Here is a 15663-nt window from a genome sequence, read left to right on the forward strand (position 1 = left end):
TTATTGAAGAGCCCTGAAGTGCTGGTGATAAGAGTAGACTTAGCTAAATTGAGCTATATTGTATCAAATCTGACCACAGAAAATCTCATTGTACTTTTATCAGTACATTTCTTTGGGTTTTATATCTCTGCAATAGCTGTTGGTCAAATTCTCAGAAGTGCCCAGTGACATGAGATAGAGGTTTGTGGAATGTGGTCCCAAAGGCACTTGGAAAATGATATCCTGAGCATCTTCCATGTATAAACCAACAGACAGTAGTGAAGCAGAGATGAAGTTTTCTGCAGTTTGGGGGAAAATGTGCAGAGAAAGGTTTTATGTTGAAGAAAGTTTTAGGTAGATGGCTGATGTAAAATGTTTCATAGATGGAGGAGGAAAAGCCAAAGCAGCCTCCCAAAGAGTACATGATTGCTGACCAAGGTGTTTCTGCTGCCTTGGGTTTCCATGTGGTGTTGGCTGCTGAGTGTCTGCCACAGTCTTAGGATATTGCTGTACTGCTGTGGTGCCTTTCAATAACAGAATATTTGGGTGAGGAAAGATCCCAAAGGAATATGGGGTATCTTTATTGAGGGTTAATGTAACCTCAGGAAGCAGAGTTGGGGCAGTGGACTTTGGGATCTCATCAGAGATCAGCTGTCCCCAGAGGCCAGGGCTGCTGCTGGGCATGCCAGGGTTTAGATGTTTTCACCTCACTGCCTCAAGACAGCAATCAAAGAAAATTGTGCACAGAAATGTCTAATGTAAATTGCCCTTGGTGGCGTTGCCATGTAATGTGATGTGATTTCCTTACTTATGCAGAATTGTAATCGCTTTCTCTTCAGGTTAAGAACAGAATAGGGTGACTGAACTAATTACATGCAGGTTGTTGAACTGGTGTTGGGTTTATTCTGTGTGCCTGACTCCTGGGTTAGCTGCCTGACCCCACTGCTGACCTGCATCCCCACTGACTGCTGCCACTTGAATGCCCTTTCCAAGACCCTTTTTGTGCTCTCCCTTCTCCTATTCAGCTTTCCCTGGGCCCAAAATGTCTCACCCTCACAGTGTCTCGTTGGTAGCAACTGCTCAAACTTTCCACTCGCTGCTGCCTCCCAAATTCCCCTTCCAGACCACACTGCAGCTAAACAAGGGCACCCCAAAAACACTGAGCTATTAAAATGTGTGAATCCTCCAGGGAGAGGTTGCAAATGAGAGGAGCTGTCACACTGAGGGAGCGACTGCAGTGCAGCAGTGAAGCAGTTTCAGCTAATCCACTGTGAAGTCTCTTAATTGTGCCTCTAATAGGACTTGAAGGATCTCAAGGCGTTCAGGTTGGAGACAACTGATACATTGAAAATTAGTCTAATTCTACCCTGTCATATCGCAGGAGACTTGTCTGTGCTGACGGAGAGCCTTGTTCCGCTTCTTTAACATTTAAGCTGCTGCTGAGCATGGGATCTGAGCCACCCAGGGCTGCTCTAAGTGTGCAGCACTGTTTAGTGACTACTCCCACTAAACATGCTCTCAAATTCAAGATGAAAACAAAGCTTATTGATTTTTTTTTCCCTCTCTTTTTTTTTCTTTCTTTCCTCTTGTTCTCTACTGCAGCCTTTGGTGTTCTGCTGTGGGAAATTGCAACCTATGGTATGTCCCCTTACCCTGGGATTGACCTGTCTCAAGTCTATGAGCTGTTGGAGAAGGACTATCGTATGGAGCGTCCTGAAGGCTGTCCTGAGAAAGTTTATGAGCTCATGAGAGCATGTAAGTGTTTGTTAGCCCTGCAGATGCTGCTTTGTAGCTCTGCAGGGTGCAATAAAAGTGCAAGGGTCTGGCTATGTACCACCAGGCATGAGAATCCCCTGCCAGTGTCAGGGAAGGTGCAGTGCTGTGTGGAAGTGTTTGGTTAAAACTGCTTTCTCTAGAGGATGAACATGCTATGAAACCAGCTGTTCATCTCTGCTGGGAGCCCACAGGCCCAGAGAGGAGATTTGTTGTGGATCTCAATGCTTCCTTTGTCTCCTTTTTCCTGACAACTTAAAGAAAAGCTTGTGCTCCAAGGATGAAGCAGAGCTTCATTTGGCTTCCTGCAGGACAGACTGGGACTCTTCACTGTGGCCTTTTGGTACGTGACTCAGTGCCCTGCACTTTCCCCCAGCAGTGCTTAGCACCTACTGTCACACACTGACACCAAAACCTGATTTAGGGAGTGCTGGGTGCCTGCAGCTGTCACTGAGCCAAAGTGGTTGCAGACACTCAGCACCCTGTAAATCACATTTTCATGTCAGTATTTTATCTCAGTGTATTGGAAGGGAACTGTGATTTCTGGCTCCTCTTGGTGCAGAGTACTGAGTGAGTGTCTGCTGCTGGAGGAAGATTTGAGTGGTGGTGTGCTGTTTTTCAGGCTGGCAGTGGAGTCCTTCTGATAGACCATCCTTTGCTGAGATTCATCAGGCCTTTGAAACCATGTTTCAGGAGTCCAGCATATCTGATGGTAGGTCTGGGTCCCTGTTGGACCAGCAATTCCAGGGGTGAGGTCAGGGCTGACTGCATCCTTAACTCTGCTGTTATTCATAGACTGCTTTGCAGTGAAACTCAATCCTGTGTTTACTACCTGGTGTAAATGATGTAGAAAGCAGTTATTTACATGGGTATTTTTTTCTGGGCAACCATCTCGTTGTAAAGGGCCAAATGGCTGAACTACCCCAAGGACCCCCTGTTTTGTGTTGTTCTCTTTTCTTTTGTGCTGTTAATTCCAAACAGAGCAATAGTTTTTTATGTTGATTGCAGTGCTTGTTTTTCTTCTGTGCCTTGCAGAGGTGGAGAAGGAGTTGGGAAAGAAGGGCATGAGGAGTGTAGTGAGCAATTTCCTGCAAGCCCCGGAGCTGCCAACCAAAACGCGAACATCGAGGAGAGCTGCAGAAAGCAAAGATGCCAACGAGGGCTTGGAGACTGCACATACTCGAGGCCAGGGGGAATGTGGTAGGTTTTAATTAAAGTCATTATTCCTTCAGGAGGTACAGAGGGAAACAAAATGCACATCTAGCTCCAGGCCCTCACGTAGGCAAAGCTGTGCCTAATCACAGGTGCCATCTCTCTGTGTTTCTGGGTGACAGGCTGCTGAGTTTGCTGTCCTGGGTCCAGAACTCCTTTTATTAGTTTTTGCAAAGGTGGGTTGTTAATTCTGAAGCCAGATACACACAGCAGCTGGGAGTGTGAATCCTTAACTGGCTGAGGGACTGGTGATCTCCCTGCTGTTGCTTAGAGAAGCCCTTGGAGTTCTTTTAACTTAATGGCTGTTGCCTGCAGCTCCCCAAAGACCAGAGCCTAAGCACAGAGCTCTCTGATCATATCCTCTTCCCATTCCCTGGCAGGAGCTATCAGTGGGATCTCCCACTGCATCTGAGTGCTGGGTAATCTGCTGTGTTCAAGCCACTTTACACTACCACACTGCATAATTTAAAGCAGGGTGATAGCTTGGGTTTAGCAAGCCCCATAAGGGAGGTTTCTTCACTGTTCCATCCTACCAGATTTGTGCTTGCAGCACAGAAGAGTATTACTCTTGGCAGGCACCAAATATAATTTCAGTGAGGGACAAAGAGGTATTTACAGACTCTTCCATAAAATTAAACTTCCAATCAGTTTTTTCAGGCACTTACCTTCCATTCTGAGGTAATAAAAGCAGTGGTAAAAGGCTGAATGAGTACGGGAGATTTGTGTCTAGCTCTATGCTTGAAAAACAAGAATGTAAAATGAAATGCAGTGGAGTTTTTTGCAGCTCCTGTTGAGGCTGCCTCTTCTGACCATTCATGAGACTGACCTCTTTTGTGTAATGTCAGATTCACCCAGTGGTACATGTGTCAGTAGCCAAAGTACATCTGGGCAGAGGGGAGGGAAAAAGGGGATTTTAAATGATGGAAAAAGAAAGTATCAGTGACTCAGGCAGGAAGGTTATTTACCATATATAGGAAATATAATTGCCTATTATTACAAGCTTTTGAAGTAAAATAATTTCATTTAAATACTTGAGAGCTTTGAGAAATTAAAGTACAGGAGGCATAATATGATTTTAACATTATGCTGGGAATCATTTCATTCTTTACTGTGGAAGAAATTTTTTCACAATAAAGTTTTATTGCAGTTTCCCTTCCAATTGTCAGTGTTTCTATAGCAAGTCCAGCAGCTGGAAGCTGATCCTTAGTGCTAGCTGCTAGTTTTCTCTGGATTTCTGCAGCTCTACTGTGTCTGTACTCAGCAGGGCCATGGTTTGGCTCTTCTGGCTGTCCAGATCCCCCTGAATCCCATGGGAATGGTGCAACTGCAGTGTTCCTGTGCAAACATGTTGTCCTCTCAAACTACACAAATATTTTCTTTTCAAATTCTCTCCCCTCAGCCAAAATCCATTCCTCAGCCAAAATCCTACCCATAGCATGATGATCACCAGTTTGTGACTAAGAAGCATCCTTCCTTATGACTCTGCTTCATCTCCCTTCTTGCTGCCTAGTCAAGCTGTAAATGTATATGCTGCCCTGCAGGCATTCCTCCTTTGGATTAGAATGCCATTGGAGTGCCTGGCCTGGGAACGAGCCCCTCTGTCAGTCAAGCACAGAGACCTTCAGGACTCTCTATGAATTTATTATAAACCATTATTCATTTTTAAGTACTGCTTGTAAGTGGAGAGAGGGTCACCCCCTCGCTTCCCTCTGCAGCAGTGCTGCTGAAGGAGGCTGGCACTGCCCCTTTTCTCTGTTGCTGTACAAAGCTGAGCATCTTCACTGTGCTACGACCTGAAGTGTCATGGCTTGATCTCCATTTCTGCTCATGAAACAGTCCTTTCCATTCCCCACAAAGGATGACATCAGGAAAATGAACGAGGAGCCTGGGGATGGAGGTGGGTTACAGAGGTGCCTTATTAATTCAGAGGGTCAGTGATTCAAAAGACAGCAATAGCACAGGGACTAAAGCAAAGGCTTCTTCCTATTTATCTTCTTCACAGCGTGAAGTTTAGACAAATCTCCAGATGTGAGGAGGGGAATCTGAACACAAACATGTAGTGTTTGTATGTCACTCTTCCAGTCAGAAACCCGCAGGGAAAGTAGTTTGGCAGTCACCTCAGGAATGAATGGATGCAGGATCATGGGCCACGAGTGTGGCTGCACTTGCTCTATTTCTGCTCTGAAGTTGTGTCTGTTTACAGAACCTGCACCTTTTGGAGGTGCTTGCACTGGTTGGATCCTGTAGGAAAACGGGTTATTCTGGCTCTTGGAGCAGTGCTGAGAAAACTTCCCTTTTCCCTTGCAGACCTCCTGGATCATGAACCTGCTGTTTCTCCCTTGCTCCCACGGAAGGAGAGGGTGGCCCTGGAGAGCAGTTTGAATGAAGATGAGCGGCTGCTTCCAAAAGACAAAAAGCACAACCTCTTCAGTGCCCTGATCAAGAAGAAGAAGAAAACTGCCCCCACCCCTCCAAAACGGAGCAGCTCCTTCAGGGAGATGGACGGACACTCGGAGCGCAGGGCGGGCGGGGAGGAGGAGTGCAGGGATGCTGGGAATGGAGCTTTCATTGCCCCCCCTGCAGACACAGCCGAGCCCTCCAAGTTCCAGAGCCCAAGCAATGGGGCTGGTGTCACCAATGGGGTTGTGGCTGGCAACTCTGGGTTCTTATCTCCCCACCTACGGAAGAAGTCCAGCACGATGAGCAGCAGTCGAGGGGTGGCTGGTGAGGAGGAGAGCAGTTCCAACTCCAGCAAGCGATTCCTGAGGTCCTGCTCAGCTCCTGTGTGCCCCATGGAGCCAAGGACACAGAGTGGAAATCTGTGACCCTGCCTCGGGATTTGCAGTCCACGGGACGCCAGTTTGATTCCTCCACTTTCGGGGGGCACAAGAGTGAGAAGCCGGCGCTGCCTCGGAAGCGGGCGAATGAGCCCAAGGCTGAAATTGCTGTCAGGGGAACAGTCACCCCTCCTCCACGGCTCCTTAAGAAGAATGAAGAGACTGCTGATGATGTGTTCAAAGATGCAGAGTCCAGCCCTGGCTCCAGCCCTCCCACCCTGACACCAAAACTTGGCCGTAGGCAGCCTGCTGCCCCTCCTTCCTCCAGCGGGCTCCACAAGGATGATGGAGTCAAATCCAGTGCCTTAGGTACCACTGTGATGATGGACCAAGGTTCTGCTGCCAAACCCAACCCTGCTGGGTTCGTGGGGGCCAGCAAAGCTTCCTCTGAGGAGCCACGCCTGAGGAGGCTCAAGCAGACCTCGGAGCCGGCAGGGAAGGACAAAGGGAAGTTATCGAAGCTGAAACCAGCCCCTCCACTCCCACTGTCTTCATCCTCCATTGCCAAGCCTGGGAAGGTTTCTCACAGTCCCAGCCATGAAGCAGCAGCAGATGGTGTCTGGGCCGAAATCCAAACAGTTGACTCAGGTTGGAGAGGCTGCAGGCAGTGATGCTGTCAAGCCAAACCAGTCAGGGGAAGGTGTGAAAAAGCTGGGGATCCCCTCTGTACCAAAGCCACAATCCTCTACAAAGCTGCTGCTGAGCACAGCAACCCCAGCTGCCTCTTCCTCATCCATACCCTCTGCCCCAGGCGGGGACCAGACATCACCCACAGCCTTCATCCCCCTCATATCCACCAGGGTCTCGCTGAGGAAGACCCGGCAGCCCCCGGAGAGGATTGCCAGCGGCACCATCACCAAAGGGGTGGTGTTGGAAAGCACCGAGGCGCTGCGGCTCGCCATCAGCAAGAACTCTGAGCAGATGGCCAGCCACAGCGCCGTCCTGGAGGCTGGCAAGAACCTCTACACCTTCTGTGTGAGCTACGTGGACTCCATTCAGCAGATGAGGAACAAATTTGCCTTTCGGGAGGCCATCAATAAGCTGGAGAACAACCTGAGGGAGCTCCAGATCTGCCCCGCGAGCGCTGGCAGCGGCCCCGCCGCCACCCAGGACTTTAGCAAACTGCTCAGCTCCGTGAAAGAAATCAGCGACATCGTCCAGAGGTAGCAAGAAATCGGGCTGGAAAACAAACCATGAATCAATCAGTCACAATGGGCCAAAGCCAGCTGTGGAGAGAGTAACGTGTGGACTGACAAAGGAGAGGGGCGTTGAGGTTAGGGCTGTGCCAAGGACACGGACTGTGCATGGACACCCCAGCTCCAAAGGGCAGGGCTGTGTTCAGGAGGCACTTCCCACCCTCTGAACCCACATTCCCTGTGTTTCATATACTTGTAATCGTCTTATCTGTGGAGTTCTTGCCTTGTGGACTACGAGTCTAAATGCTGATGTCACACCATGCCTTTTTATTAATATTTTATTGTTCTGGACAGACCGTTGAGACTGAAGCCAGACTGATGGACACTGAGATGACATCCTCCTCAGGAGGACTTCGTACTGCATTATGTCCCCTCCTTCTGCCCCCCTGTACATGAGGATGAGTGTTTGGATAGCAACATACCCACTGTATTTCTTGGGAGAGTTTGCCCAGCACATGGTCCTGGCCCAAGTCTGACATTTACCTGACACTAATGCAACAGATTTGGTGCTTGGGAGGGAAGGGGGGAAGATTATTAATGTAAGGTTTTTTTAACGACAGATGCTACAAGTGATGATTGCCCAAATTCTTCCTCTGATTGCACCTGCTACCCTTGGTTTCTGTGTTTTCAGTAGTTTCTCAGTGTTGTTGAGCTCCAGTGAATTTCTTGGGCTCACAGTGTTGGAGGCAGCACCCGCTGGTGTCACAGCCCTGGAGCCTGTTTGTGGATCTCCCTTGGCTGCAGAACAGGCCTGGGGAAGGTCAGGAGGAGGATGTGGCACTCTGGTGATGGCTGGCACTAATCAGGCTGGTCTTTGGGGTGGGGGTCCCAGAGCTTGGGCAGCTGGGAGGGTGGCACTGGGAGGAGATGGCTCAGGTGAGCCCCCCACATCCAGCTGCTGTTCTGGCTGAGTCTGCACCTCTCAGTGGGTGAGAGCTGCTGTGCTGTGCCTCCATTGACTCTCCAGCTGTTTGTGTAGTGAAGGGAGATGGAGCCTGGCCCCTGCTCTCCTGCAGAGCTTTGGGGGGCTGTGGTGCCTGCCTTTCTGTGCCATGGAATCCTCTGGCAGGAGCTCCAGTGCTCTGGGGTTGAAAGCATTCCCACCCTCATGCCAGTGTGGTTCCATCCAGCATCAGACAAGGATCTGTGGAGACTGCAGACACTTCCCTGGGGTGCATCTCCCCAGAAAACTGCCACAACATGCTGACAGCAAGACTCCAGGCCTTCCTTGCCAAGGTCCTGTGACCTTCCCAATTAATGCTGGGAACTACTTGTGACTGGTGACAATAGTGAAAGAACAAGGTTTAGGGCTATTAACAGTGCAATTTAACTCCTCTTAACAGTTCCAAACATGAGAAAAAACACATTTCCCATTTTCTGTTCCCCTGTAACTCGTGACCCCTCTTGTGTATCTTAAACACTAATTGCCTTCAATTGTATTTTATGCTGTTCTCTTTGGAACTGTTTGTTTTGTATATGATTTCTAGTAGTTCACTCGTGTGTGTTCATGCCACTTCTCGCCCTCACAAACAGCCATGACTTAACATGTGACAAATGTTCAAAAGAAAATACACACTTCTGCCACAGGCTGCCTTTAAAAATGTAAGAAAAACCCCAACCTTTGAATTGTCTCTTTCCTGGAGGTACTGTTTTTACTTTGATAACATATTGTGCCACTATATTATACATTTGTATCTCGTTATTACACACTTTTGTAGACTTGTCTTTTTTACAGTGTGTAAATAGCTCTGTCCTTCATCTCTGTGATACTTAAGGGGGTCATTTCCCCTTTAATTTAGTCCAGTACAGATTGTTTCTGTACATGACTTTGAATTCTTCTCTCTTTCTCTATTTCCATTTTTTTGATTTGTTTTTTTATTCCAGTCTCTCTTGCGTAGTATATTTAAAAATAAATCAATGTTGAGGAAAACTGGTGTTTGTCTGTCAGTGAGGCTTTTCCAACCCAGCTCACTCCCCTTAGGGTCCTCATCCAAAACCAGGAGTTTCTTGTTTGGGTGGTTCACTGTGACCCTTCAGCACAGTGGGATGGTCAGAGCCAGGCCAGCAGCCCCTTCCCATGTTCCTTTGATCTGGCTCTGAAAAGCCAGGAGAGAAAAGAGCTGCCCAGATTAAGACTGTGTCATCACCTCTTCTAAATCAAACACTTTGCTGTTGTCTTCAAGGAGATTTATATCAGAGATTTGACTAAACTTTTCCTCTGTTAATGGTTTGTATTCTGTAATTCAGCTGCTGATGTGTTTTCCTCCTCCTCCTCCTCTGCTCTGAAATGACCCATGAGTTTCTCTCCTCATACAGTTCCCTCCCTCATTTCTGCTTGCCCATTCTTATTTTCTGTTTCCCTTCAGCCTTTCTAGCAAACCTCGGGGGAGGGACATTTCCAGGCACTGAGCAGGCTCTAAAATCAGCCACTGCTTTGATTAATGAAGATGCTGAAGACTAAAAAAGGATGAGAAGAAAACAAGGGCAGGTGACAGTGTGCAGTGTCCCACAGTTCCACAGGGATGTGTCAGGGTCGTAACCCAGTTCTCTGCATTTCTAATCCTCTCAGCAAGTCCCTGGTGAAATCTGTGGGTCCTGGCTGAAGGGGAACAAGGCTGATGGGAAACCTTGGGCTGCTGCTGATGAGGCTGAAGAAGGTGAAGGAGAAGCAGGAGGATGCACTGGTGAATATAAACAAAATTAATGGCCTGCCCTTGGAAGGCACAGGCACAGCCAAGGGGTCTGCAGCACTCAGGGAGTTCTGGGTTGGATTGTGACCAACACCCTGGCCAAGGTCTAAACTTGAATCAGGTGAGTAGCTGTGGGCTGAGGGAAGATGGAGAAGCTTCACCTGCCCCTAAATGCTGTCACTGCTGGTGATTCCCATCCCTGCTGCCTTAGGGACTGCTCTGTGGTGTCGTGGGAAGGCAGAGGCTGGTTGACCTGGCTGGGGAAAGCCCCTGGATCTTTGGTGTTGGGAGTAAAAGAGAGGGGATTAAAGGCTAAATTTAGCTGAGTACAGTAGGAGTTGATTTAACAGATCGATGCATTTAACAGTTTGATTGCTCCAATTTTCAAGGCTATTGAGCTTGAAAGTGAGAGTGCTCTGGGGGAAAAATAGCTGTGTTTGTGGTTTTGTTTTGGTTTTCATGTCTTTGAAATTACAATGTTCACTCTTTTAAGTTTTCATTTAATGTCAGCTTGCTTTTTGTTGGGAAGTTGCTTGTCACGAGATGTAAAACGTGGTCAGTGTTTTATGCTCACTCTTTTTCTTGCAAATCCCATGTTTGTATGGTCAGGCTGGCATGGCCAAACACCAGTGGTGTTTCCAGGGTGTGCCAGGCTGGTCAGGGACAGCCACAGCCTCTCCCTTGGCTGAGATTCATCCCTCCACAACTGGAAATAGAGGAAAACAGACCTAAGCACAGTGTCAGCTCTGAGGAGAGGGTTCCTGTCATCACCTGTGCACCTAAAAGCAGGCTGGCAGCAGAGGGGGACACACTCCTTGTCTGAGGGTGAGACCTGGCCTGGCTGGGCTGCTGGGAATGACACTCCCAGGTCAATTCCTGGTCAGTCCTGATGCCCTGGCAGTGCCAATGCCCCTAAAGCTGTGGGTGAGGGACAGCCCTCAGTCATCTCTGGGCTCAGGGCTGTCCTCCCTGGCAGTGCTGCCCAGTGCTCGATGGCAGATCCGGCTCAGCAGAAAGCTGACCTGCAAACCAGGCTGTGCTGAACGTTTGCCCAGCAATCACCCCCTTGTTGAGGGTTCTGTGTTTGTCCTGGCATCTGTTCTGCTGTAAAGGTCCCACCTGTGCTCCTGCAGCCTGCATGACCCAGTTGTGATACACAGAGCCTCTTCATGAGTCCCTGGGATGCAATTAATCCAGGCTCTCCTCTGCAGAGGATCCTTTGGGTTTCTGAGATTTGCTGTTCCTGTTGTGTGTGTGTTTGTAGCTCTGCCAGGGCTGGAGGAACAGTGAGGGGCAGCCCATGGGAGTGGAGCAGAGGCCAGAGGAGGGCCAAGGGCAGGGAGGGTTAATGGGGCACTTCATGGCCAGTCCCAGCTGTGGTGGCAATGCCTGCACTGCTGTCTCTGGCCACTGTAGAGGAATCCAGGGCCTGTTTGATCCAGCTCCTTGAGGGTGGGTGAGTTCTGAGCTCTCCACCCTCAGAGATGTTCAGGGTCTGGGTGTCCCTTTGGGAGCTGCTCCCTCCACGAGGAGGAGGAGAGGAGCTGGGCAGGGGTGCAGCTTCCTGTGGGAGCTGGGTGGAGATGATGTGTCCAGTGAGCAGGGGGGGCTTTCCAGCCCCTCAGGGCTCCTTCTTGGCATGTTCCCCCCTCCTTCCTCCCAGCTACACCCCCAGGCTCCAGGCAGTGATTTTCCATTCACTTTTACCTCCCCTCCCCAGCATTAATCACAAGGAGCAGTAACCAAGGGCCTGGAATGCTGCCTCTCCCCAGGCACCCTGAGCTGCTCAGGGGAGTTCAGGGATGCCATGGCCCCTCACTGCCCCATGTCACAGCCTGGCAGGAGCCCCTTTCCTGGCAGAGGGTGAGGACAGTGATGGCATTGCCCTGCTGGCACCAAGCTGCCCATGCAGGAGCCCTGAGGCGTGAGGGTGAGCCCAGCTCCATCCCACCTGCCAGGTAAGTGCTCCAATTTTCAGTGAGTTCTACCGAGGTTACTGCACACCAATCAAAGCCTCGTTATGTGAGAGCTTTTATGAGGCTGTTCTGAGCCTGTTCCTCTCCAGGACTGGAGCACAGGAGCCCAGGCATCCCCACAGCCACAGCATTGCCCAGCAGGTTCCCTTTCCCTTCCCGCAGCACTCAGTGCCCACTTTCCCCTGCAATGATCCATCACAGCCAAGCCAGGGATTTACCAGCCCTCACTAACCCTGAGTTACACCAAACTCTTCCCCTTCCTCCCTTGCATCCCTCCCCCCGGCTCCAGCGCAGGGTAAAATTGATCAGTGCGTGTTTATTGATGGTCTGAACATTCAAAAGAGAGGGGTAGGGGGAAGTGGTTGCCATGGAAACATCGATAAAGCTCCGGCTCCGCTGCATGAGGCGGTGCCGCCGTCCCGATCCAAACAGGGGCAGGACTGGGCAGGGATGGAGGGATGGAGGGATGGGGATGGGTTTGGGGGTGCCTGGGCTGCGGGTCTCTGTGGGTTCAGCCGCCCTGAGTGCCGTGGGTGGCCCTGCTGTGCTCCCCAGCGTGAGATGCTCGGGGCTGCAGGGAAGGAAGTGCCCGTCCTCACCTTCACAGCCATCACCATCCTCACCTGAGGGGCAAACCTGGCACTGTCTGTGTCCCTGCAGACCTGGATGAGCCTGGTCCTGTGCCTCCACTGCTCCCTGGATCTGCTGCCCCACGATTGTTCCCCCTCCATTCAGCCACACTCACTGCTCCTGCTGCCAGGACTCACGCAGCACTGCATTAAGTGCTCTGTCTGCTTGATGGATATTACAATGCACCTCTTGCAGCCTGATTTAGGTTTTTTTTTTTAAATCTTTTTACTCCCCCAACCAAGTCCTGCCACGGTCTCTGATTTTTGAGGGTGCAATTCAGTGCTTGCAAATCATCTCCAGGCTCGTTTTTGTGCCTGCAATGAAATATCAGCCATTGCTCAGTGTGTGAGTTGCTGTTAGTGCCTGCAGCAGGTAGTTAGAGCTCTGATTGCTGCTACCTCTGGCAGGCACAGAGAAAACCCTGGGATTGGCACAGCTAAATCTGCCCAAAAGAGGGGAAGGCAGTGGCTGGGGCTCTTCCTGTGCTGGCTTTTGGGGCTAATGGTTCCCAAAGCTGCCCCACTGGTGGCTGGAGCACCAGTGACACTGAGCACCTCTCAGTGTCAGAAGTTCTCGTTTCAGTCCTTCTGCACCCAAGTTCTGCAGTAGCTGCAGCTGGATTAGGTGGTGAGGAGGCCAGGAAGGCTTTGGGAAGGGCCAGGCTGTCTGAGGAGCTGGGTGGTGACAAGGACATCGAAGGTCAGGCATCACAATCTCACCCTGGTGAGGAGTGTGGGGCATGGGCAGGGCTGTGGGGCTGTGGCAGGGCTGGTGGAGCCAGGGCAGGGTTCTGTGCTCACACCAGGGGCTGCTAAGGACAAGATTTTCTCGAACCCTGCTGCTCTGCCCTGGTTTTGCAGGCAGGAGCTGCCTCGTCTAAGAGGCATCTTGACACTAAGCAGAATTTGCTGCCCGAGGGACTTTCCCTTAATAGGCAGGAGAGCAGCAGCTCTGAGGGACCCTCTCCTCCCTGATGGCTGGCCCTGGACTACAGACAGTCCCTGGGGACTATCAGCAGCACAGCCACCCTGCTGTAACCCTGCAGCCCTGCTGCCTGGCCCTGCTGGCACTGCCCATCCCATTGTGCCACCCCTGCTCTCTGCCAGCGCTGGAGACCCAGCACCAGGCCCTTTCCCTGTGCCCCAGCAAAAGCTCTGTGTGATCAGGGAAGGGATTTGGTGATTTCTCCTCTTCTTCCATTGCATCGGTCAGGAACAGGGATGGGAGATCTAGAGCAGAGCTGGGAGTGGGGCAAACACAGCATCCCCCCTCCCCAAGGCACCCCCAGCAGCAAAACCCCCAAATATCCTTTTTTTTTCCGAGCAAACCCAGGTGAGACAGAAGGGAAGGACGGGACGGGGTGACCCGCAGCAGGTGGGGAATGCAGTCCAAGCTCTCATCTCCCGAAGCGGAAGGTGAAGCCCCCTTTTTTCCTGTTGTAGCCGTTGAGTTCCTCCGCCAGGTTGCCCAGGGCTCCGCTGCGCTTCTCCCCTCCGCTGGGCAGCGCCTCGGGGCCGCCGCTCCTGCCCGGCCGCCGCCCGGCCCCGAGCGCCCGCAGCTCCCGGGCGATGCTCAGCAGCGCATCCCGCTCCTCCTCGCTCCTCCTCCGCTTCGGGCCTGCCCTCCAGCCGGGACCCCGGCCCTCCGCCGCCGTTTGCCAGCCAGGACCGAGCAGAGCCCCTTCCCCGGGCTGTGCCGGCTCCCAGCGCTCGCCGGGAGGGAAGCAGGCTCCCAGGCTCAGGAGGAGCAGGCAGGACAGTGAGTAGGGTGTTCTCATCTGGGGGAAGCACAGGGAGGGGAGGGAATGTCAGGGGAGCAGGGGCTGCCCTGGGCTGTTCCCCATGCCCGCTGCAGCACCCCCAAACCAGCCCTGCTAGAAGCCCCCGAGCATCCACTGCTCCTCCTGCAGCAGCCTCCACACCAGCACCCAGCCCCAGAGAGGGTCCGAGCTCCCCCCTGCCTTCCCTTCCTCTTCCCAGAAAGAGGAAACGGGTGGTATTATTATTATTATTATTATTATTATTATTATTATTATTATTATTATTATTATTATTATTATTATTATTATTATATATCTGGAGATATTGCCTTTAAAGCTGCTGCAGGTGCTGGGGGCCAGGCTGTCTGCTCCACCCAAAGGTTTGTTTCTCCCTCCTGTGCCAGACCCAGGTGCACTCAAGCCCCTGCCTGCCCTTCCCAACACCCCTTAGCACAGAGGCTTCACTTCGGGCTTCACCCCTACCTTTTTCACACCTTGCCTCTGTTCTGCTCTCTCCCTTTTCCACCCCGTTTCCCGTCACGGATCCAAATTTCTGAGTCCCATCCTGGGGTCTGGGGGTGCTGTGGGTCCCCAGCTGCTTCCCACCAGCCTTTCACTGCTCCCCGGCTGTGCTGCCCATCGAGGCAGGGGTGTAAAGCAGGGACAGACGGACAGACAGACACACGGGCACCAGTCACTTACCTCTGCACCTCGGTGCTGCCCAGTGCTGCCTCCCCTGGCACCTCTCTGCCCGCCCCGAGTCCGATGAGCAGGACCCGCCTTGGGCCATTAAATAGCCACGGGCGCCGATTGCCGTGTCACCCCTGGGCGTGTGGCCGCAGGGAGAGGAGGGGGGGACCCTCGGGGAGGGAGCTGAACAGGGGACGGAGGGGACAGGGGTTGGTGGAGCTGCCACAATGGGAACGCAGCAACGCCGCTCATTAACGCGCTGCTTTCGGCTGCTGCCTCGTTTGGAGGAGCAGCCGGGAGCTGGCCTTGTGTCCCTGGCAGCTGTCAGGGGTGCTGCAGGGATGGAGGGGCTCATCTGGGGGCCCACGTGTGTCCCCCTCATCGGGCTGGTGTGTCCTGCGTGCAGCTCTTGGGGGTCCCACCCATCTGTTTGTGTGCACAGGCACCACTGGAGACCCCAAACCCGCCCGGGGCCTGGCCCCACATGGACATGCCCGAGTGCTGCCACCCTCCCTGGTCAGCACACAGAGCCCCAGTGCTGGAACACGGTCCCCAAGGCACCCTGCTGTCCCCTCCAGGTCTGTCCTGGCTGTGGCAGTGGAATGTGGAGTGGGCAGCAGGGAGGGACTGGGGCATCGCTGGTGCTCTGTCCCTTGGAGCAGGTCCCCATGGCACAGACACTGCCACCTCCCCAGTCCTGGGGCCACCCCAAGGTCCTGCAGGGCCTTGGTTTGGGCTGGAGCCCTGGGAAGCCTCCTCAGCCCCTGGGTGTCCCCAGCTCTTGTTTTGCAGGGTGGTTTTGGTGTGGTGATGGTGCAGGTCCCCAAGGGTGCTGTGCCATGAGCCTGGCACGGGGAAGGAGCCAGCCCCCAGCACAGCGAGGAGCTGCAGAGATTCAGTGTCACTCCCTTTGCTGTCCCT

At 52.2% G+C, this 15663-nt stretch overlaps 2 protein-coding genes across 2 annotated transcripts in view; one reads left to right on the forward strand and one right to left on the reverse strand.

Annotated features, from left to right (window-relative positions):
- Positions 1–8927, forward strand: part of ABL1 (ABL proto-oncogene 1, non-receptor tyrosine kinase) — a 78042-nt gene extending 69115 nt beyond the window's left edge. Inside the window, 6 exon segments of the mRNA XM_036394029.2 lie at positions 1582–1734; positions 2375–2464; positions 2788–2952; positions 5272–5739; positions 5742–6360; positions 6362–8927. Of these exon segments, the coding sequence (XP_036249922.2) occupies positions 1582–1734; positions 2375–2464; positions 2788–2952; positions 5272–5739; positions 5742–6360; positions 6362–6968 (2102 nt within the window). The 3' untranslated portion in view covers positions 6969–8927.
- Positions 8928–11959: 3032 nt separating this feature from the next.
- On the reverse strand, positions 11960–14796 carry QRFP (pyroglutamylated RFamide peptide). The gene is made up of 2 exons (XM_036393994.1): positions 14755–14796; positions 11960–14070 (listed from the first exon to the last, which is right to left on the reverse strand). The coding sequence occupies exon 2, from the start codon at positions 14068–14070 to the stop codon at positions 13690–13692; it is 381 nt and encodes a 126-aa protein (XP_036249887.1). The 5' UTR covers positions 14755–14796; the 3' UTR covers positions 11960–13689.
- Between the last annotated feature and the right edge of the window lie 867 nt (positions 14797–15663).

Source organism: Molothrus ater, chromosome 20, assembly GCF_012460135.2.
Source record: "Molothrus ater isolate BHLD 08-10-18 breed brown headed cowbird chromosome 20, BPBGC_Mater_1.1, whole genome shotgun sequence".
Taxonomy (NCBI): Eukaryota; Metazoa; Chordata; class Aves; order Passeriformes; family Icteridae; genus Molothrus; species Molothrus ater.

What these genes read in the sequence shown, in the direction of transcription:
- QRFP (XM_036393994.1), bottom strand. Translation starts at nt 14,070, where the DNA reads ATGAGAACACCCTACTCACTGTCCTGCCTGCTCCTCCTGAGCCTGGGA.